Consider the following 25,024-nt stretch of genomic DNA (forward strand, 5'->3'; position numbering starts at 1 on the left):
AATTAATATTTAGTTGTATAAGCACTGTTTCTGAGAACTGCTGTACATCTGTGTTGCATGGAGTCAACCAACTTCTGGCACCTGTGAACAGGTATTCCAGCCCAGGATGATTGGACTACATTCCACTGTTCTTCTCTATTTCTTGGTTTTGCCTCAGAAACTGCATTTTTGATGTCACCCCACACATTTTCTATTGGATTAAGATCCGGGATTGGGCTGGCCACTCCATAACGTCAATCTTGTTGGTCTGGAACCAAGATGTTGCACGTTTACTGGTGTGTTTTGGGTCGTTGTCTTGTTGGAACACTCATTTCAAGGGCATTTCCTCTTCAGCATAAAGCAGCATGACCTCTTCAAGTATTCTGATGGATTCAAACTGATCCATGATCCCTGGTATGTGATAAATAGGCCCAACACCGTAGTATGAGAAACATCCCCATATCATGATGCTTGCACAACCATGCTTCACTGTCTTCACAGTGTACTGTGGCTTGAATTCAGTGTTTGGGGGTCGTCTGACAAACTGTCTCCGGCCACTAGACCCAAAAAGAACAATCTTACTTTCATCAGTCCACAAAATGTTGCGTCATTTCTCTTTAGGCCAGTCAATGTGCTCTTTGGCAAATTGTAACCTCTTCAGCCTTTTTTTCAACAGTGGGACTTTGCGGGGGCTTCTTGCAGATAGCTTGGCTTCACATAGGTGTCTTCTAATTGTAATAGTACTCACAGGTAACTTTACACCTTCTTTGATCTTCCTGGAGCTGATTGTTGGCTGGGTCCTTGCCATTTTGGCTATTCTTCTATCCATTCGAATGGTAGTTTTTCGCTTTCTTCCACGTCTTTCAGGTTTTGGTTGCCATTTTAAAGCATTTGCGATCATTTTAGCTGAGCAGCCTATCATTTTGTGCACTTCTTTATATGTTTTCCCCTCTCCAATAAACTTTTTAATCAAGGTACGCTGTTCTTCTGATCAATGTCTGGAACGACCCATTTTCCTCAGAATTTCAGAGAGAAATGCACTGTAACCAGCATGTACAACATTTGCTGCCTTCCTTCCTTAAATAAGGGCAATAATTGCCACCTGTTTTTCAAAGAATGAATGACCTCACTAATAGAACTCCACACTGCTATTATTTTGAACATGCCCCTTTCAATTAGTGATTCAATTACACAGAATCAGCAGCATGCATGTCATCACTGTTGGGTCTGTTGGATTTCTATTACTCTACTACACCTGCTAGTAACTTATTTGCCATGTACAAATATCATTTCTATCAAAAACAGTGATTGATCAGGTTAGTGATGTCTGACTGCTATTATTTTGAATAGAACTGTATATATTTTTTTAACAACTTTTTTGCTTTCTCAAGGGATGAACAACATCTCTTGTGAAAGCATGAGCCATGAGAGGTCCTCTTTATGAAGAGATCTGAGGTCTATTAGACACAGATCGGTCTGATTGGCTACTCCGTGGTCGCCAATGGCCAGGTAAACAAAGAACGGGAAATGGAAGTGACTTGTCGCTTCTGGTTTCCAGGGTCACAGAGAGGGAGGAACAATGTTAGTTCCTCTTTCTCTATGTAGTGCCGGCATCGCCACCAGTCACACCACTCCCGGACTCAGAGATCAGATGGCAGAGCCCAGGAAAGGTGATGGTGGAGGGAAGGGGGACACAACCTTCCACCGCTCGCAGAAGTGCTTGATTGGCTGTTCAGCCACTCAAATCACTTCTGCTTTATAGGTAAATGCCGGTGTAAAATTTTGATATGGGGATGATGTCTGCAGGTGCAGGCATAATCCCGTTCTAACCACTTCCACCCAAAGACATCATATGATGTTTTACGAGCAGGACGTGGTTAAGAGAAACTTTACCCTCCCATTGCAAATTTCTGTCTCTCTTTCCCTAATGAACGTTAGTGCTTATACTTACAAGCCCAACATATTCAGCGTTGTCCTCTTCTTTGGCACCTCTCTCCTACAGGTCCTGATCCACACCACCATCTTTTTTTGGGGAGCCAGTTGTCTCTTCCTGATTTTTTGCAGCTGGTTCTCCAGTGATGCAGCGTCAGATCTTGCACATGCTCAGACAAAGATCTAGCATAGCGTCTGTTTACATATTATTCTATGAATGAAGGATAGTATTGGCTGCTGAGATACTGATGTCCATTATTCCAGATGGCATTAGTTTCCTCCTTTCATAGAACAACATGTAAATGGACACTTTCTGTCTTTGCACGTATAAGGCCTAGTGCCACCTCTGTTTAGTTCCCTGCATTCTACAAATGGGGTAAGTAATGCCTCCTGGGATAACTGAGGAGGCAACAGAGGATAATGAAATGTCATTCTTGTTTAGGCAAGAACAAAGGAGGGGAGGGCAGAGGCAGATCAAAATAAATACATAACTAACTAAAAAATGGACTATGGGCAAAATTACTAGAATTAACAGTTTTTGGTTTTCTGAGTCGCCTTGTAACATAGTTTGGATTACCTGTTAATCATACCTGTAGATTGTCCCTTATTTTGTTGCTTCTTCTAATAGGGTGACAATGCTATTTATTCAGTAGGAAACTGTACGTTGTCATCCCAAGAACAGAGTAGTTGTAGATTGACATATATTTTAAAATGAATTTTAACCAAGAGACTAACAAATGAATGCGTAACTCCAGCAGTTACAGCAGCAAGTGATTTTCAGGATGTTACAGCAGCAACTTTTTTGTATTTGAAAAAAAAATGCCTGCATCATATATTAAATTAGGCTTTTGCCCATAGATTTAATATAATTTTTGTTCTCCTTCAATCTAATCATGAATGGATGGTGTTTCTTTCCCAGGCTTCTGCCAATCAGAGAGCAGGAAGAGCTGGCCGTGTGGCTGCAGGAAAGTGTTTCCGGCTGTATACAGCCTGGGCTTACAAGAATGAGATGGAAGATTCAACAGTGCCGGAAATCCAGAGGACTAACCTGGGAAATGTGGTGTTGCTGCTGAAGAGCTTAGGTGAGCTGAGCATAGTAGTGGCAAAGTCACACTGTTGTGTAGGAGAGTTAGAACAGTGAAAAGTGGTGGTGAATGTTTGAGCAATAATTAGAAACATGAAGTAACATAGAAAAAAATCTAATCTTTCTTACCAGTGTCACTGGCCTACCATTTCCCACCATTTTCAATTTGTACAATGAGATTGTAGCATACCTGGCCTGCTTTAAGGGATTGGACAGATTGTAACATGTGCCCCATCAGAATTATACCTCTGGTCACTTAACGTTTGTGTGTAGCCTTTCCTTTGTGTTTGCTCCTGCACCTGACTAGTATTCTGTATCACCTCCAGGTATCAATGATCTCATCCACTTTGACTTCATGGATCCTCCTCCTCACGAGACTCTGGTTTTGGCTCTGGAGCAGCTGTATGCCTTGGGGGCCCTAAACCATCTGGGCGAGCTCACTAAGGTTAGAATGGAAACAATGGCTTATGGGTTTTATGTATAGGAAAAAAAATATTAAAACATTACATTTTGTGTTGCCCATAGAGACTACTGAGATGCTAACTAACATTAATAACTAAATGCCAGACAGACACAAAAAAAACCCCAAACATTTTAGTCCAGTTATGTAATCATTAAAAATTCTGGTTGGGAGAGGGACTTGGGAGCATCTATAGACCCAGCTGAATGGAGTAAAGCATGGTTGATTATATCCTGTTGCTCTTTCAATACGGCGACTATGGAGGCTACTTATAAAGTTTTGATATTGGGTGCCTGCTCGCATTGTTGTGCCAATCCCAACTTTTCGGACAGATGCTTCTGTGGCTGTGGAATGTGTGGGGATGTACTTCACATTTGGTGGTCATGTCCTCGTCTAGTTGGGTTCTGGTCCAACGTTTTTGGCCTACTATATTCCATTTTCCTTGTTTCCATTCTGAAAGACGTGAAAGCGGCATTACTTCACTGCCCAGTTATGGGCCTGTTTGCGCACCAGCAGAAGCTTGCCATGTACGTCTTTATAGCCGCTAAACGGGTTATTGCCAAGGCTTGGAGATCACCCTCTGTCCCTTTCTGTAAGGTTAAGCCTATTCTGACCACCCTGATGCTACATGAAAAAATGACCAGTATTGTTGATACTGAATTCCTGAAGATCTGGTGTCCTTAGTGGATGTATGAGTTCCCCAGTCTATCTCCAATGGGTTTGGGGACTCCTCTAGTTTTGTGTTTTTTTCGGGCCTGCGGGAGAACTCTTTTCCTTCTTCTTGCTTTCTGATTGTCAATTTCTCTTCTCTATAAGAAACAATGTCCTTGAATTGCTGCATACTGAGATTGTCTGTTGATCATTATGCCTGAGGGTGCATTCACACCTGTGAATGCACCCTGCCTGCAATTAGCTGTGAGTAGGCAGCCCCATTGAAAGCAATTGCCACCTCACAGCTAATTGCAGCCACCCACATGTAATCTTTGAGCAGTCAAAGTTGAGTTAATGAGTAGACCATGCTGTTACTCAAACACTAGCAGCGGTTCATTCCACTGAATCCATTAACAGCACCTGATCTGTGAACAAGCACCACAGACATTTTTCTTTGTTTTTCTAACTTTAAATACAGTCCAGTATCATGTACAGGTAAGACAGTCACTCTGTATCTCTGTCCATTACAGTTAAAATGGGACTATGTATTGACTTCACAGAGTAAACTTTTCAAACTTTGCACTAAAATTATCCACTCAGCTTGGTCTCAAGTGGCTGACTAAGAGTTGCATCACAGCACTAGTCGCACACTTCAACGCCACATCAACTTAGAGCCCTTATAAGGTACTCTGGCACTTCCTTTTGCCACAAGGATTAGTTTCAGAACCATCTACACCTGTGTTACCACATACTCCTACCAGACATGCTTACACTATCTCCCATTCCCAAGTCTGTGAGTACCCCACAGGGAATACTTTGTAGCTATGGCAGAGACCAGGCAAAAGGAAGCCAATTCAAAATTGCTGGTGGAAAAAGAGTTTTCAAAGAAATGGGCTATTCCTGTGATTGCTGTCTGTGTTCTAAACAAACATCTCACTGTACCTATTGAAGATGTTTCTTCTTTCACAGTTTCTGCAGATAGAAAGTTTGATATGCTTCTAAAACCTCTTTAACTTGGCAGGCAACTCTGCAACTAGCTCTTTCTGCAGTTTCTATATGCCAAACTGCAGCTAACTGAACTAGAACAATGAACAACCATCTTGACCCTGTATTTCCGGATTAAGATTAATCTGTTTATAGAGAATTTATAGCAATTGCCTTCTGCGCTGCATTTTTGTGTGGATGCCTTGTCCAGTGATTCTTCAGTCCATATACCAGGAGTGGACAACTGGCAGGCAGACTGTTTGGGCCTCCACCACTTAGACCAGGGGGAATGTTCTATTCATCCAGGTGTGTTCAATTTGATATGCAAAAGATGGGGCATTGTGTATGTGGACATCCTAGCCTACATTCCACAACAATCTACCTTTGTTACCAGAACCAGGGGTCCTCTGGTCCTAGGCTCGGATGCCCAAATAATCCCCAGGTCTCAGTTCAGGCTAATGTATCCTCCAGTGCAAACTCTGCCTCGCCTGCTCCTCAAATTAGAGCAAGAGAGGAAAGAGTGTATCTAATTGCACCAGGTTGGCCCAGAAAAACATGGTACACAGACATATTCTAAATTCTATATTAAGGGATTGTTTTTTGGCTATCGCTAAATGGTTTACTGCCAGAGAAAACAGGATTGGGGACAATGGACAGTCTTGTCTGGTTCCTGTTTGAAGTATGAAAAGACTGGATAGTGCATTATTCATCTTCCTCTTTCTTCAGGTGAGGTAAACAGTATCTGTATCCATTTAATAAAGTTAAGGCCAATTCCAAAAGCTGCTAGAACTTCCCATAAATATAGCCATTTTACACTCCCTGGCCCTTTCCCAACATAATAGCTCTTGTATCACAAGATCCTCTATTCTATCCTGCTTCACAGTGTCTGGCCTTAATAGCATGGCTGTTGAAACACAGGTCTTAACCCTTTCCCTGCCAGGTCTGCTATGGCATACTGACCTACAACACTGCCTCTAGCTGGCCAGGTCTGTATGCCGTATGGTCCTGCATTCCTTCTCTGCTATAAGCTCTTGGTTACTTCAGTGACCATGAACGTATAGCAGAATTGTTCCGCAGATGCTGCGGAACAAACTGATCGCTCTGATCAGTGGTTGATAAGCCTGAAAACCTGAAATGCAATACTACAAAATGGTGTGTAGAATGCATCCAGAAGTCAAATTTGTTTTCTCTTGTCTTACTGCTTTTCATAGAATTTGGATAAAAGTCAAATGTCAAGCACCCCTGCAATAGGTGCTTTTATTTTTGGTGAGACGATCAGTTTTTACCAGAAATCTGATTACTTGTCTCGTAGAGTTGTTGGCATTTGCTTCATTTGCATTCTTACACTCATGTAAGAGACCTGTTAGTGGTGCTTAGTCAGTGGGTTTTAGTTCATTTTTGCAGTGTTTAGTTATCCTGCTCATGTCAGGTGTGATTGGAAAAGAAAGAAAACCCTGACATTTTACAAATGTGTTCTACAGTGAGCACTGAACCTTGATTGGTCAGGGGGTTCTGGGACTTCTCTACAGTGTTGACCAAGGCCTGTGCATATGCACTTGGGCTATATCATTTTGTGGAGATTCTTTTTCCATTTTGACACTCTTTCAATGTGAACTCTGTCATTTCATGAATTTTTGCTCATATTCTGCCTTCTTTTTATCCTTGCAGCTGGGAAGGAGAATGGCTGAGCTCCCAGTGGATCCCATGTTATCCAAGATGATTCTGGCTTCTGAGAAGTGAGTCATTTGTACTGTTTTCTTCTTGCTAGTTTCTGCGACACTTGGTTTTCTTTACATCCAAATACTAAAAACAGATGCATCCTACCTTGGCTTGTATTGGCATTCTTTCTCCTGTGCTGGCTTTGTTTTATTGAAATTATTATTATTATAATACAGTATTTATATAGCGCCAAAGGGTATGCTCAGCGCTGTACAGTAGCAAGGGGGACAGAACATGAGACAAGACAGTAACAATACACTACACGAGGGGTTTGAGAGCCCTGCTCTTTCGAGCTTACAATCTAGGAGGGAGGGGACGGTGATACAGGAGGAGATGGCTGTGGGGGATGGAGGAGGACATTTTACTTTGTACCTTAACCACTTCTGTTAACAGGGTGACAGCACTGCCTTACTAGAGTCTCCATGAAGGAGCAGCGTTGTCAACCACATGTTTCTACAGTGGACTACAAAATTATGTGCCAGTATAGCCAACTTCCACTGTAATCTGTGTATGCCTGTATGTATTTGTATCCTATTATTCACAAGCAGGCACCTAGAGCAGGAGATATAGAGACTTGGTAGGCAATCTGCATATAAAAATCGTTGAAAGGTAATGATCTGCATTTTCAGAGCAAAAAAATTCTGTACAGTGCAGTCTGACATGGAAATGAATGAATGCAGTTTTGAGGGCTTACCACTTCAGCTCTGGAAGGTTTTACCCCCTTCATGGCCAAGCCATTTTTTGCTATATGGCAATGCGCTACTTTAAGTTACAATTACGTGGTCATGCAATGATGTACCCAGATGAAATTTATATCATTTTTTTTTACACAAATAGAGTTTTCTTTTGGTGGTATTTGATCACCACTGGGTTTTTTATGATTTATTATATAAACGAAAAAAGACTGAAAATTTTGAAAAAAAACCCCAGTATTTTTTACTTTCTGTGATAAAACATATCCAATAATAAAAATTTAAAAAAATCTAATTTCTTCATAAATTTAAGCCAAAATGTATTCTTCTACATATTTTTGGTTAAAAAAATCCCTATAAGGGTATATTAGTTGGTTTTCATGAAAGTTAGAATGTCTACAAACTATTGTGTAAATATACACTGTAATTTTTATTCATTTTATACTAGTGATCAGCAACTTATAGCAAGTGACACTAAATGACTTTGTGGGAACTAACTGCCACTGACATCTCCAGTGACAATAATACAGTGATCAGTGCTAATATTATACACTGACACTGTACTAATGACACTGGCTGGGAAGGGGTTAAAATCTAGGGGCAATCAAAGTGTGAAAGCAGTAGTAAATCGCAGCACTAAAAAAAAATTGGGCCCTGGCCAGTTTGTCATATTGTGCTAGTATGCACCGCATTCAGGCATCAGGAGCAAGGCCCCTACCATCAGTCCACCATATCCACTACACATCTGGACCAGTCCTAGAGGCTGGTCAGCAGCTCTAAGGAAAGGGACTTGTCCCCGAAACGCTTCAGCCATTTGACCGCATTTGGAACACCTTGCTTGCCGTTGTGGCCATATTCATAATGCAAATGCTTTTTAGATACATGCTTCATCTGTGAATATGTTTTTTTTTGTCCTTTATACCTTTGAATAAACCTTGGATAATGCACTAGGTGTGCGCGCCACCTGTTTATTTTTTATCTAGTGGCTGATCTCCCTGTCTGAGGAGGGCTGCACCCCTGAAGCATCTCCTTTGGTTGTCGCTGTCCTGGTCCCCTTGGCTTTTCTTTGGCTGTGCATTTCCTGAGGTGCTGGAGAGTACATACGTTAAAAAAAAAAAAAACTGGCACATCCCCGCTAACAGGAGAGAGCTCTGTGTTGTTTACATTCACAGAGCTCTCTCCTGTCATCCGCTTTGCCGATCAGTTAATTGGCTTGTGCTGTAACTAATCACAGCACAACTGCGGCGGCACGAGTGCCCTCCACCCAGAAAAGCCAGATCACCTATTGGATATAGATATGAGATACACATCGATCTGGGTGTATCTCAAGCATACGCAAAGTGGTTTGCAGAATAGCAGAAGTAATTGCAGGCAATTGTGGAGTGGTGTTAACATATTTTTATCTGACATGCACTTTATAAACAACATTTTATCACAACCAGGATGCATATGTAGTTGTTTATCTTAGTTGCACTCCCCATTTTTGTGTTAGCTATGTCCTCTTGCTACCATTTTGCTTCTGGACTACGATTGATTACATATATTTTTTTTTCTTCATTATCAAGGTATGGCTGTTCAGAGCAGATTCTCACCATTGCTGCTATGTTGTCTGTGAACAACGCAATTTTCTATAGACCAAAAGATAAGGTAGTCCATGCAGATACAGCTCGTGCCAACTTCACTGTTCCAGGTGGAGACCACTTGGTGCTGCTCAATGTGTATACCCAGGTAGGTGTGCCAAAATGTACGTTTGATTAAAGTTAGGGAGGTAGACGTATGGCTCATAGCAACTAGTCAGATGTTGGTTTTCTTATGACATTCGTTGGAGGACACAGCAGACCTCTGTGGTAGAAGCAGTGACCCTTTGAGGACGGACACTAAGCAAAAGTAGATGTTCATGCTTTCCCCTTGTGGACTATTCAGCCCTCCTCACAGAAGCAAGAGCTTCGCTTTAGCTTGGTGTTTTCAGTATTTTTATCAGCTTTACCTTAGTATTTTCGGAGGTAACAGGCTTTATAAAAGATCACAAACTCTGCTTCTTCGAACCTGGTCGTGAAGTATTTATTTTTGCCATTTAGCAGTGTTATGGTGGCCTCCAAAGCCCTGTGATTCACTAGAAATATTCTCTTGTAAGCCACCTCTGCCCCCATCAGCCCCAGATCCGTGGATCTAGAGATATTAGCCTGGCCTGTAACGTGCTGTATAGAAACTTAAAAAAACAGTCATAAGAGAATCATGGTGGCTGCCCATTGCTCTTGATAAGGCTTGTTGCTTGGGTTTCATTAAATAAATGAAAATAACGTGCAGCACTACAAATTGTGAAACTTCAATAACAAAAATAATGAGATATAATTAAATGGTGAACAATATAAGTGATAATAAAATAAAAGTCCCAAAGAAATTGCTTCTGAATAGAATATCCTTCCTCCTGTGATCACCTGGTACTCCAACCACAGAAATGTGCACAATTCCTCCACCAGATGTCTGCTCAGCTCCAGCAGTGCGACCTCACATATACTATGCTCGGTCTAACCGCACTTTTAGTCCCATAATGGACGCTAAAGATCAACTTGATGAGTAATGGATCCTAATAGCTCGCTACCAGGCAAGATACCATGATGCTAACTTCTATTACTGACAGTACAGCTTGCTTTAGTTATAAGTAGACCAATGCAATCTAGCTCAATAGTGTTTCAAAGATCAGAAGAGGTGTTTAAAGGACGTAGTTACTGCCTGGTCAGCTTCTTGGGTTTTGTCTATGAGCTGCTTAGTGACCATAGAGGCTGCTGTGGCCAGAGTTATGAATTGGTGTTGTCTCAGTCTATCTCCTAATTTCCTCTGTCTGTTTGCCATCCTCATTTGTCTTTTGTTCAGTGGGTGGAGACTGCACACTCGCTGCAGTGGTGCTATGAAAACTTCATCCAGGCTCGCTCCCTCCGACGAGCCCGAGATGTCAGAGAGCAGCTGGAGGGACTCATGGGAAGGATAGAAATTGAGCTGACATCATGTGAAGGGGACAATGTACCTATCCGGAAGGTAATGACAGCTAGATATTATCCTACCTGCATTGATCAGACCAAACAAATAGAACATGTATATGTAAACTTTATTTTTGATTGAAGAATTGTTACTGTTTATTGTACCACTATAACTTTTGCATTACAGCACTGTTTTTTTGGTGGGATTATGATGCCATTATGATGTCATTAGGGGTGGAGGACCATGGTTACTGTGGGTTGCGACTTGCCATTTTAATTGTATGTTATTTTCACGGTTGTCCTGCTGATGGGGACCCTGCAAGGCCCTGAACAATTGGCTGTTTTGACCTATGTGACATGACAAGGAAATTCATAAATGCATGCATGGATTGCTATTGACTTTCTTCTACCAGTACTGGTTTTGCACAAGGCATTTATTGCTGTTTCTGTAAGCACCCCTGTGTTGACTAAACCAGCGTCCAGCATCAGTGGGATTGTGCTGCTCTACATAAGATTTTCTTCTTATCTGTTATAGCATATAATGCTCTGCAATGGCAGAAATGCTTTTGTTCCTCAACTTGTGTTATCTTCTGTTTTTTGTCAGGCTATCACAGCTGGCTATTTCTACCACACAGCCAGGCTCACCCGCAGTGGGTACAAGACAGTGAAGCAGCAACAATCCGTATTCATTCATCCAAACAGCAGTCTGCATGAGGAGCAGCCACGCTGGGTTATATACCACGAACTTGTCTTTACCACCAAGGAGTACATGAGACAGGTCAGCATTGAGATTGTACTTGCGTTGAGGGAAACAGTGGGGTGTTTTTTACCTTAGTGCAGGGAATGCATTAAGGTAAACACCCAGCCTTTAGAACCACTTTGATTTGCATTTTGTGGCTTATTTCAAGTGGGGTGGAGTTTTACCTGCTAAAGGATTTGTATTTCTGTTCACATTCAGGTACCCATCTAGGTATCTATGCCACATTACATACCCAGCTCTAAGACCCCAATTTTCTCCCTTGCTATTTGACAATTCAGCTTGGCTACCACCTCTCCCTCCAGCTGACTGAATAATGAAGGAGCTTTAGCACATTGATAGAGCTGTCTTTCTGCTCTCTTCTGCTAGCAAGCCCCTGACATTAGATTAACTACTGCAATACAGTAGGGCCTAGTTAGCTCCCAGTGCTGCTAAGTTTGAGTCCTGTTGTGTGGGGTGTTAGAGAAAGCTAAAGTAAAAGCAAATTTAGGTGCTTTTACTGTCCAGATTTAAAATATAATTGAAAGTGAAAGTCCAAGCAAATAGGATACATATTTGAAATATATAAATATGGACGGGTTTTCCTGCCAAAGCATTTGAAATTTTGTTCAGCCCTTGTGAGATTTATACACATTTGCTACACTGCACACCTAGAAAGATACAGATTCCTGTTTCAGCTTTGGTGCGCTCATTGGACAGAAGATGTGAATTCACTATCTAGTAAACAGGGTGGAAACAGAAGGTGACATATGCTTGTCCATCAGCAAGATCTATTCTGTCCTCATACACTTAATGACAGGTTCATTATGTTTATTCCAACAGATTATAGAGATTGAAAGTCCATGGCTGCTGGAAGTAGCTCCTCATTACTACAAGTCCAAAGAGCTGGAGGATGCAGCCAGCAAGAAGATGCCAAAACAGGTTGGGAAAAGCAAAGATGAGCTGGGCTGAAGCGTTAAGGCGATGGGATGTTAAATACTGAACTCAGGTTTGTGCTGCTATGTCGCCTGAAAACAATCACTACTTAACTAAAGTGCCATATACAGCAGTTCTGCTGATCAGTTTTCTCAATGATATTTATTTGTGTCAGTTAACATGTAGACCAGGGTTCATCAACCTTTTCCACATTGAATCTTATTTACAAGCATAAGACAACTGTAGTGCCATTGAATAGCGCATTGCAGCCATATAATTCATTTTCCTTTTTTGCACTAAATAGTTGTACTCTTTATAGCAGAATAAACTCATACATTATTAACCACTTTCGGGCCACCCGCCCGCAATGTACTGCGGATGGGCGGCAGCTACAGGACCAGTGAAATGAAAATCCCAGTAATCGGGACACGGTGATCATGTGATCGCTATGCAGTGACAACAAAGCTTTTATGAATCAATCTGATTCATAAAAGCTTTGATTCTGTTCCTGGAGAGCAGTGATTGGTCCGCATCTCTCACGTGACACACAATAGGAGATTTACTAAAACTGGTTGACTCAGAATCTTGGGCACCTGTGCACGGTAGCCAATCAGCTTCCAACCTCAGCATGTTCAGTTAAGCTTCAGCAATAAAACCTGGAAGCTGATTGGTTTTTATGCAGAAGTGGACAAGATTCTGAGTCAACCAGGTTTAGTAAATAAACCCCACAGGTTCAATCACAGCACCCTGTACCATGTGACCAGCTGGAGCCAATCACAGATCACTATTATATTGAATTGTCATGAACTTAACACATTCATGACAGTACAAAGCAAGCTTTGAATTGCAGAGCAATGATATTCATTGCTCATGCAATGCAAAGTGTAAAAAAAAAGTCCCAGATCACCCCCCAGAATAATACAATGTCACTATGGTAACAATGCACTACTCTGATGAAAGTATTTAAAAAAAAAAAAGGATAGAAAAAAAAGAAAAACAATGTTTAATAAAAATGTAAAAACTTTTAAAAAAAAATTGAGAGAAATTCTGTGGGCGAGCAGTGTCTGTGGGCAAAGCGATGTAATCTTGCGTCGCTTTCTATTTTCTGGTGTGCGTACACATGCATTCACCCCCACACTGCCCCCATGGCGTCCCGGGAGAGAGGAACGAACACAACACTGAGTAAAAGCACTATATTTTAGATGCACACGTTAGATTAGCACATTTAACTCTTACATCGCCCCTATTAACCCTTTGATCACCTCATCACCCAGCCAGTGCCATTTGTCCAGTGTCAGTATATAGAATTTTTCACTGATTACTGCAGACTCGTTTTGTCATCACGGCTTCTCAGGATGAAACGTCAGACCCGGGAGTGCTCTATTTATACACCGTTTTCCTGGGCATCTTTGCCCATACTTTTGCGCTTACATTGATAAACTTAAAGAATTCCTTATTTTCAGATGTGTCCAGAAACCCCATACCTATAACAAATTATACAGGAGGACTAGAAACAGAAGTCCTCCTGCGCTGAAAGGAAGTCTACCTACTGAAAGCTGCCAGCACTTCAACTGGTACCCAAACAGTGTGTAAAATAATCATAAATAGTGCAGCGCTTAAACCAATACTAAGTGCAATTCAAAAAACTGTGCTCACATACAAATAAGTCAATATTATATAATACAAATGATATTAAATATATGAAATCAATAAATAAAATGTATCTTGAATATATAGTGCCACTTAAAATAATCTCTTAACAGTAGTGCCCACACCGTAAAACAATGATAACAGCCCCCTTCAAAGGAGGATAATTAAACAGTGCAATAGTCACCACACTTCAAATACCACTCAAGTAATCAAACGAAATGTCCATGAAGTAATCAATAGGTGATATAAAATTCATGCAATGAGCAAATAGTGCTTGTACTCCGTGAGCGTTTCCACACTCTTCACCTACTAAGGCTAAATTGCCTCCTCACCTCCTCCAAGTGACCCCCAGGGGCCAAACAGCTTTCAGGATCACCCTGGATCCCTATTCCTGAAGACAAGTACCTCTCCTCCTGATGTGGATCTCTTAAAGGACTCCCATTGCCCCAGACCAGAAGCTTCTGAAGAATAATTGCTCACCAACCCAGAGAGCCAAAAAAGAATCCTCTAAGTGTAGTATTATTTTCACCAAGACTCTTTTTATTGTCAGTAAAAGAAAAGAAAAACCCACTCGCATGTTCCCGCAGTCCTCCTTCCTCACCAATGTGTGGGTGTACTGCATGTAAAGGAACTTCCTGGGTATACCAAGATGGCGGCTGAGGCCGGAAGTGCGTCACCGTGCACCGGAAGCTGCGTAATAGCGTACCTACGCGTTACGTCACAGGCTACTCGTGACTTCCTCGGACTGTGAATAATTTGCTCTTGGTCTTTGAGGAACAGTGTCTCTTCAGATCATTTTTAGACACTATCTAGGGCACTAGTGATAGTAAGAGCGGTCATCTTTCTGAGCAGAAGAAGCCTAATGAGTAGACTGTTAAGAAACATTCTTTTTTTGCTACTCCGCTTCCTTGTCAAGTTCCTCCAAGCCAGGGTTTCCGCCTGCTCGGTCTGGCACTCAGTATCAAACCCACATCCTTGGCATGCAAGTGAGTCCCCACTTTCCAGAGCATAGGTTATGCTTGGTAAATTTTGATTCCTGATACTTGGGTACAGGAGATAGTATCCCAGGGCTAAAAGCTAGCATTTTGCTCCTTGACCCATCTTTTTTGCACTTCAATCCTTACTGTTTCATCCCACAGATTGGTATATTTCCCCCCCCCCCCCAGGTCTTCTGCATCAAGGTGTCATTCCTGTGGAAGGTTTTTAGTGGTTTTTAGCCTGTGTTAACCCGACTACTAGCTCTGCTACACTCTCATGGAACCCCATTATGGGGTGTGTATAGAACAGCCAGAGCAGGCTTTTTGTGGACAATGGGGTCTTGGCTGTTCCAAAGTTGCAGCAGTTCAGGTGGATCGTGAACCTTCAGAAATCCTCAATGGAAATCGTTCACAGTTTGAGTATCCAAGTCTAGTCCTGGACAGGGTTCAGGTCAGAATGTTTCTTCCACAGAAGATGCTTCAGACATTACGTTCTCAGATCCAGGTTTTATTGCTAAAGCTTAATTAAACAAACTGAAGTTTAAAGCTGATTAGTTTCCGTGCAGAGCTGCACCAGATTCAGTCCAGTGTTAGTAAATCTTCCCTATAATGTAGTATTATATTAAAAAACTTTAAAAACACTCATTGTTCTCTCATAAAATGTACAACTGCAATCTCAAAATCACCAGTGTAATGCTCAATCTTCCTATCTACCAGCATGTGTCCACCTCATGCAATGGAATCTCACCAGATAAAACAACCTACAGTTGTGCTCAAAAGTTTCCCTTGGAGAATTGGTAATATACATATGCAAGTATGTACACTTTTTAAAGAAAACACATTTCTTTTATTTCTTATGGGACTCATTCAACTGTATCTCATACCAGAATGGCACAATCATAAAACAAAACATGGCAACAAGTAAACAAATAAATGACCCCTGTTCAAAAATTTGCATACTCTTAGTTCTTACTACTGAGTATTGCCCTCTTTAGCATTTTAATGACAGCATGCAGGCTCTTGTAATAGTTGGCTATGAGGCCCCAAATTCTTGCAGGTGGTATAGCTGCCTATTCGTCTTGGCAAAATGCCTCCAGGTCATGCAAAGTCTTTGGTCATCTTGCATTAACTGCATGTTTTGAGATCTCCACAGAACGGCTTGTTGATATTAATGTCAGGAGACTGATGACCACTCCAGAATCTTAACCTTTTTCTGCTGTAACCACTGGAGGTTCAGCTTGGCCTTGTGTCATTGTCATGTTGGAAAGTCCAAGAGCATCCCATGCGCAGCTTTTGTGCAGAATAATGCAAACTGTCTGCCAGTAGTTTCTGATAACATGCTGCATTCATCTTGCCATCAATTTTCACAAGATTCCCCATGCCTTTAGAGCTTACACATCTCCAAAACATTAGTGAGCCACCATCATGCTTCACAGTGGGGATGGTATTCTTTTCACTAGGCCTTGTTGACCTCTCTCCAAACATAGTGCTTATGGTTGTGAGCATAAAGCTCTATTTTGGTCTCTCCACTCCAGATTACAATGTGCCAGTGCTGTTAGGTGTGTCAAGGTTTTGTCGGGCATATTGTAAGTGGGCTTTTTTGTGGCATCGACGCAGTAAAGGCTTCTTTCTGGCAACTCAACCATGCTGCTCATTTTTGTTCAAGTATCGTCACATTGTGCTCCTTGAAACAACCACACCATCTTTTTCCAGAGCAGCCTGTATTTCTCCTGAGGTTACCTGTGGGTTTTTCTTTGTATCCCGAACAATTCTTTTGGTAGTTGTGGCGACAATCTTTCTTAGTAAGTAATTGAACAGTACTGACTGGCATATTCAAGACTTTGGATATCTTTTTTCATCCTTTTCCATCTTTATAAAGTTCCATTACTTTGTTAAGCAGGGCTTTTCTTCTCCCCATGGCTCAGTATCTAGCAGGCTCAGTGCATCCACGTGAGAGGTAACAAACTCCTTGACCATTTATTCAGACATTAATTGCAGTTTAAAAATCCACAGATGGTGGAAATTAACCTTTTAATTGCCGTTTTAACCTGCTTGTGTCACCTTGTGTGTCTGTACCAAGGCCAAACATCGTAAACTTTTGATCAGAGCCATTTGGGTGATTTCAGTTATCATTATGATTTAAAAAGGAGCCAAACAACTATGTGATATTAAATGGCTTCATGTGATCCTCATCCTTAAACAAAAGACATTTTTTTGGCATGGTCAGTCATAATTTCATTATCCATGCCAAAATTTCACAACTTCTGCCAGGGTAAGCAACCTTTTGAGCACAACCGAACTAGTTCAGATCCACATCTTTTAGGCCTCCCATGTACCTCATAACATTGATACATCTCCATCTTATGAGGTACATGGAAGAATAAAGGTGAAGAAAAAATGCTGCGCTACACAAAAAAATTGCACAATACCTATAAATCAAAACAAATTTGAAAATAAGAAATTAAATATGAAAAACAAGAATCGCCCAAAACAAAGAATAATAATTTTGAATCAACCAAAAAGTCATTATAAACTCAAGTCCAATCAAAATAGTGTTCTTCTGTAAACCCTCTTATGGATAATGAAAATATGTGCAGCTGTCACCAATTCCATTGAGAAAACATTCTCCACCATATATCTGCTCACCTCACGCAGTGTGACCTCACATTGTACAATGTTATGGTCTAACTGCACTTTTGGTCCCAATTGGACTCGGAAGATCAGCTTGTTAGATGAGGTCTCCAAAGTATGCTACCTCCTTATAAACGTCTTGGTGTCATCCGTTTTCCTCATTAACAAGAACTCAACAGTGCTTTATCCTTTTAAACTTTTATTGAGAAATAAAACATAGGAAATGCACTCACGTTCTGGAGGTGCATATCTGCACCACCTATGATGAACATCCAGCAATATATCGATTAAGCACAAGATGGCAGTATCCTCTGAACAGGAGAGTCATGTATGGGCTCAGGAAACCGTCACCATACAGAATGTATTATTATTATTATACAGGATTTATATAGCGCTAAAAGGTTTGCTCAGCGCTGTACATTATAGTGGAGGACAGAACATGAGACAATACAGTAACAAAACACGAGGGGGTCGAGGGCCCTGCTCTTTCGAGCTTACAATCTAGAAGGGAAGGGATAGTGGTACAGGAGGAAGTGGCTGTGGGGGATGGAGTGGTAGGAGGAGCGTACGGATGACGTCACAATGTTTCCATTCATCGGGACAGCGGTTGTAGTATTTATGAAACCGCTCCAGGAACAGCATTTTAGCAGGCAATTGCATTTACAGTGAAGGGCCCGTGCTTTGCCATGCAATACATTCTGTATGGTGACGGTTTCCTGAGCCCATACACGACTCTCCTGTTCAGAGGATACTGCCATCTTGTGATTAATCGATATATTGCTGAATGTTCATCATAGGTGGTGCAGATATGCACCTGCAGAACGTGAGGGCATTTCCTGTGTTTTATTGCTCAATAAAAGTTTAAAAGGATAAAGCACTGTTGAGTTTTTTTTAATGAGGAATACAGATGACACCAAGACATTTATAAGGAGGTAGCATACTTTGGAGACATCATCTAACAAGCTGATCTTCTGAGTCCAGTTGGGACCAAAAGTGCAGTTAGACGGTAACATTGTACAATGTGAGTTGAGCAGACATATGGTGGAGGATGTTTTCTCACTGGAATTGGTGACAGCTGCACATATTTACCTTAGATTGTATGCCCTTTTGAGGGTTAGGGACTGATGTGAATGTATGATATATGTAAAGTGCGGCGTAAATTGACGGTGCTATAGAAGTACCTGAAATAAAATAATAAATATTGTTATTCACAGGAGGATTTACAGAAGAACACTATTTTGATTGGACTTGAGTTTGACTTTTTGGTTGATTCAAAATCATTATTCTTTGTTTTGGTTTGGGTGATTCTTGTTTTTCATATTTAATTTCTTATTTTCAAATGTTTTTTGATTCATAGGTATTGAGCAATTTTTTTGATGTAGGGCAGCATTTTTTTATTCACCTTTATTCCTATTATTTGCCCCACTGAGACATGGGTTGTGTGCACTAGTGGCTACAGTATTTATATATATATATATATATATATATATATCGCACTTTGAATGAAACACTGTACCCAAATGAAATTTTGATCATTTCTTTTTAGAGAAATAGAGCTTTAGTTTGGTGGTATTTAACCATTAGCCTATCGGGCACTTATACCACCTTCCTGCCCAGGCCATTTTTCAGCTTTCAGCGCTGTCACACTTTGAATGACAATTGCGCGGTCATGCAACACTGTACTCATATGACATTTTTATACTTTTTTTTTCACACAAATAGAGATTTCGTTTGGTGGTATGTACTTGCCGCTGGGTGTTTTATTGTTTGCACTATAAACATGAAAAAACAAAAATGTTGAAAAAAAAACTTATTTGTTTCTATTATAAAATTTTGCAAACAGGTAATTTTTCTCCTTCACTGATGTGCGTTGATGAGGCAGCACTGATAGGTGGCACTGACTGACGGCACTGGTGGGTGGCCCTGCTGGGCACGGTGCCGATCAGTCTCTGACAATTGCCGGTTATCGGCAGTACCTGCTAGTCCCCGGGTGCAATGCTGGAAACAGGCAGGGAGGTGAGGAGGAGATAAACAGCGCAATGTTAAAATTATTACATGTTTAAGTTGCCGTAAAGCCCCTTTTGCTTTTAAAAGCCCCAGACATTCCTAAAAGCACCAATGATTTAAATATGGTCTTGGGTCAAATTTATTTTTTTTTTATCTGGACAAGTAGATTGTCATGAGGGACAAGCAAATTGGGGCACTGATTTAGTCCCTGGACAGGTAGTTTTTTCAAACATTTCCATACCCCTGTGGCTCCATCCTTCTTCCCATCAACTCTGACCAGCTTCCCTGTCCCTACTGAAGAAAAGCATCCCGAAACATGATGCGCCACCACCATGTTTCACAGTGGGGATGGTGTGTTCAGGGTGATGTGCAGTGTTCGTTTTCCACCACACATAGCGTTTTGCTTTTAGGCCAAAAAGTTACATTTTAGTCTCATCTGACCAGAGCACCTTCTTCCACGTTTGCTGTGTCCCCCACATGACTTCTCATAAACTGCAAACGGGACTTCTTATGGCTTTCTTTCAACAATGGCTTTCTTCTTGCCACTCTTCCATAAAGGCCAGATTTGTTGAGTGTATGACTAATCGCTGTCCTGTGGACAGATTCTCCCACCTGAGCTGTGGCTCTTTGCAGCTCCTCCAGAGTTACCATGGGCCTCTTGGCTGCTTCTCTGATGAATGCTGTCCTTGCCTGGCCTGTCAGTTTAGGTTGATGGCCATGTCTTGATAGGTTTGCAGTTACATTGCAATTTTCAGATGATGGATTGAATAGTGCACCATAAGATGTTCAAAGCTTGGGATACTTTTTTTTTTTATAACCTAACCCTGCTTTAAACTTCGCCTCAACTTTATCCCTGACCTGTTTGTTCACTAATGTTCTCTAGCAAACCTCTGAGGGCTTCGCAGACCAGCTGTATATATACTGAAATTAAATTACACACTGGTGGATTCTAGTTACGAATTAGGTGACTTCTGAAGGCAATTGGTTCCACTAGATTTTATTTAGGGATATCAGAGTAAAGGGGGCTGAATACAAATGCATGACACGCGTTTCACATATTTGTAAAAAATTTTGAAAACCATTTATCATTTTCCTTTCATTTCACAACTTGGTGTTGGTCTATCACATAATATCCCAATAAAATACATTTACGATTTTAGCTGTAACATGACAAAATGTGGAAAATGTCAAGGGGTATGAATACTTTTTCAAGGCACTGTATAGGCGGCATATAACCCACATAGTCATGAATAGCCTGTTCTGTGTCCCGTAATGTACTCCCAAGAAAAGGATTTTACAGGTATATTTGAAAATTGATCAGTCCTGATGTGCTGACTGCCTATCTTGTTTAATGAGGACAGTACACCCCCCCTCCAAATGACCCATTTTGGAAAGTAGATACCCCATGGTATTTAGTAAGAGGCATGGCAAGCTTTTAAAAGTTCTTAATTTTACAAAAATTTGCGACAAAAAAATTAGAAATTAAATACAATTTTTTTTTTTTTTGTCTCAAAGTTGTCATTTTAAGTTATTTATCCCACACAGCATAGGCATACTTATTACACCCCAAAACACATTCTGCTATGTCTCCTGAGTATGGTGATACATATGTGAGGCTTTTTCACAGCCTAGCCACTTAGAGGGGCTCAAAAGCCAAAGAGCACCTTCAGGTGTTCTAGGGAGATAAATTACACCTCCTAATATCCTGAATGTCTATCACATTTTTGGAGGCCCTGGAGCACCAGGACAGTGGAATCACCCACAAAATAACCACATGTTGCAAAGCAAACACCCCAAGGTATTTTTTAGGAGGCATGGGGGTTTATTTACTAAAGATGGAGAGTGCAAAATCAGGCTCAATTTTGCACAGAAATCAATCCGCATCTAAGCTCAACTTGTTCAATTAAGCTTTGGCAATAAAACCTGGAAGCTGATTGGTTTCTATGCAGAAGTAAGCCTGATTTTGCCCTCTCAAGCTTTAGTGAATACACCTATTTGGTGAGTCTTTTGAAGACTTCATTTTTTGACACAAGTTTTTGAAAAATGTAGAAAGAAAGTTAAATTTTTTTTAAACAAAGTTGTCCGTTTAACAGGAGTATGGTGATACCACGTGTGAAACTTTCACTGTCTGGGTTGATTATATACCGGATGTGGTATCGTGTGTCACACAAATCAACCAATTGTATAAAAACCAATGTACTGTAATGGTCACCTCTATGAGTGATCAAGGGATATAACTTCGTGTAGCATCACCTATAGCAGTCCCAGGGGATAGCTGGTACTGGTGTCTTACAGGAACATAGTCAGTTGGACATGCAGATGGGTCAGTTCAGGTTGCAGGCAGAGTCATGGCCAGTAAACAGGCAAAGATTCGGTCTAGGCAACAGGCAGAACTGTGGTCAATAAACAGGACAGAGCCATAACAGGCGGCAGACAGAGGAAACACTGCACTGTGCAACAGTGATGAGGAACATTTTTGTTGGCTGCACTGGTCTAGTGACAATGGGGACTAGTGTGGCAGTAATCAGGAACACTGCTGCTGACTGATACTGGTCAGGTGACACCGGGACTGATGTGGCAGTGAAATTTGGCTGGTGTGGTGGTGATCAGGGATGCTGTGAGTGGGTGGAGGTTAATAAGAACAATGATCTGTGGAGCATGATGTCAGCATAGTGTAAGGCCCCTTTCACATGGGGCAGACTCTACCTGCGATTCACTTGCTCAATGGGGGATATGTCTGCTGATTCCCACTGAGCAGGCTGATGACAGGTCTGTGTGTCAAACACAGCTAGCTCTCCTCTATGGGTGATCGGATATAAACAGACTGCCATCTGATCTGCCCAGCAGATTGAATGTAGACGGATGTAAATGGACAAATTGAGATTAGTTTACATAATATCTGTAGGCCAAGTGCAGCCTTCCCAAAAACTAGCCAGAAAACTACCATTTTGGGACATGCTGCATAGAGGAACAAGTGCTCTATCACTCAACTGCACATGCAGTGTGCCCGCTCTCCCTCCCCTAGCACATCAGCAATGAGTGAACTTTTAATTAAAGCTGCATTTTCCCATACAATTTATTTTTTCTTTTATCTTCAGTTAGGTGTCGACAGTTGCTTTAAAAGAAACCAAGGATAAATAAATGGCCTGCAGCCAAGATTAAATGTCAGAGCTCTGTCATGCATATGTATTCCATGCAGTGACCAGCAAGGTAGTGAAGCTGAGATTATGATGATGCCTTTAAAGGCAAACTCCATTATTTACACCATGGTGCCAAGCAGACCTCCCACCCCTAGAGTGCCCCCTCTCCATGATAGCATGCAGGGGTTGTTCTTTCCCCAAAGCAGATGACTCTGCCTGTACAGCTGCATCATTCATTCACAAAGATCTGCCACTGTGACACAGATTTCTAGATTTCAGTGGCACACAAGTTAGATATTCACCTTACTTGGCAATTGCCACTTCCTCCAGCACTCCATTTGAAAGCCTGTACCTCAGTATGAACAGAGAACAAGCCTGTCCTTACACCCCCAAGCCACTGATCGTGGGTGCAATGCTTTTCATGTTCCAATGGAAAATAAAATAAATAAATGCACATTTTACATTTTTGGCACTGTGCTGAAAACTAGAGAGTAAATGAGCATGTGCAGAGCAGGGTGAGACACTGTATTACTGGATTTTAAACCGTAAAAGGCACTTCTTCGTATTATTTACATAGCTATATTGGCAAACGGTGCCAGCATGAAGTGATCAAGATGTTTTTTGACTAAAGGTACACTTCCAAATCTTTTTTTTCTGTCATAACAGACTTCCCTTTAGGAATTATATATACTGCGTGTGTATATATATATATATAGAGGTATGAACCCTCATATTGTTTTCTTTTTTCTAGGAAGAAGAGATGGAGAATATCACACAGATCCTGTACATGCTGCAGCCTCTCTCTTTGTTGTTTCTATCTTATTTGTACAGCTTTTGTATAAAAGGTTTTATCTTTTTCAGTGTACCAATGTTTCATGTCTTTCTTTGTTTGAGGCATTATTGGAGATACCCATAATGGTCATAGAATTAAAAAAAAAAAAAAAAAAATCCCAGATCTACCCAGTGACTTCAGACCAATGCTGGCATGTTCTTCCACATCTGGTGGGACTGCCCCCTCATTGCCGAGTCTTGAACCAAGGTCCATGACATTATTTCACGTGACAGGGACTGCCATGGATTTCTCCCTGGCACAGTATCAATGTGGCATGCTTATGTATCCCTCTACATTGGGGAGATACTAAGCCACCCAGTATATGGGAGTGGCTTGCCCGCTTTGAACAGTTGGAGGAAATGGAGCTCATTTTTACATCTCAGGACAGGATCTTGGCCTTCACCAAAACGTGGGCCTGCTGGCTACATTTAAAGCTTCAGATGACTAAAAGGACCTTGTGTTCTGATCACTTTGTTTTACTTTCCCAATCAATGGAGGCGTACTGCGTTGGAAGGAGTGCGATATACTGTCATGGTGGGATTCCTGATCGCACACTTTGCACCACCCGATGAGATACCATGGAATTAATCATCCGCTGTCTTTATGCTGGGAAGATACTTCCCCCCCCCCCTTCCTTTTTTTTTTTTTAAATAAAAACTACGAGAGATGACTTGGTCTAGGCTACGGTTGCCAACTGTATTCCCTTAGTCCCTCCCCCCCCACCCTTTTTTTTTTAATGTCGTCCTCAGTTGTCAGCCAGTTATGCAAAGTAGATTACGGACTTGGGCCAATTGTTATTCAGTAATCTGATGACGGCTCTGTGTTTTTTTTTTCTTCTTAATACTGTTGTAATATTTGGAATGTTAAAAACTTGCATTATTCAATAAAACATTATTATGGGGAAAAAAAGAAACCCCATGAGGTAGTAGATTTGTCATAACAATGGACCATCCTTTTTCTTAAATCTGCCACTTGCTGTTTCAGTCCCAGCTTTAAGCTATTGGAAGTGCTCTTGAACATACCGATCACTGCATCATATTGGTGTTAACTTTCACTGCCATTCCATTTTAAATTACTTTTTTTTTTTTCGTGGTGGAATCCACGAAATGGCTGTAGCTATGGGTGGCAAATTGTGGTTTAAATTTCCATCCAACTGGATGAAAAAAAAGATGAAGTCTCTAGAGGGTGTAGTCAGCATTTAGCTCTAAAGCTGGCCATACATGGATAACTTTTCGGACAGTTCAGTAGGAACCAGCTGATGTTCAATCCATGTATAGAGAGGCTGATTGTACAGAAGTCGATGTTGGAAAATTTCTGAGTGGTCGGTGCTGCTGGCTAGAGCTAGCAGTGCTGGATCAGTGTATCCTGACTGCAGGGAAGTCTTCCCCACTGTCAGAAATACAATACTTTAGTGGAAGAATTTCCTCACCCACATAAACTGTATCGCATGAGTGGGATCAAGTCATTTTTTTTTCCTTTAAGTTTTTTTTATTGATGTTCTAGTGAAGAAATTTTAGAACCTCTGTAAGGATTGCATTGCTTTTTTTAGTCAATTTCTGCCACAAAGGATAGGTGACTATCTCTACGTATTCCTATTCAGAACCTGTTAGGCAATAGAACCGGATTGCTTGCTGTG

The 25,024-nt window shown here is 41.2% G+C and overlaps 1 protein-coding gene across 1 annotated transcript in view; it reads left to right on the forward strand.

Moving 5' to 3' along the window:
* Positions 1–23,421, forward strand: part of DHX16 (DEAH-box helicase 16) — an 81,700-nt gene extending 58,279 nt beyond the window's left edge. Inside the window, exons 15-22 of the mRNA XM_089656947.1 lie at positions 2,831–2,993; positions 3,322–3,440; positions 6,759–6,826; positions 9,067–9,229; positions 10,376–10,537; positions 11,084–11,257; positions 12,059–12,224; positions 23,308–23,421. Coding sequence (XP_089513073.1) covers positions 2,831–2,993; positions 3,322–3,440; positions 6,759–6,826; positions 9,067–9,229; positions 10,376–10,537; positions 11,084–11,257; positions 12,059–12,187 — 978 coding nt within the window. The 3' untranslated portion in view covers positions 12,188–12,224; positions 23,308–23,421. The remainder of the gene's footprint in view (positions 1–2,830; positions 2,994–3,321; positions 3,441–6,758; positions 6,827–9,066; positions 9,230–10,375; positions 10,538–11,083; positions 11,258–12,058; positions 12,225–23,307) is intronic.
* Positions 23,422–25,024: the final 1,603 nt, after the last annotated feature.

This window comes from Staurois parvus, unplaced genomic scaffold (assembly GCF_062004578.1).
Source record: "Staurois parvus isolate SC_StPar_1 unplaced genomic scaffold, SC_StPar_1.0 ptg000950l, whole genome shotgun sequence".
NCBI lineage: Eukaryota > Metazoa > Chordata > Amphibia > Anura > Ranidae > Staurois > Staurois parvus.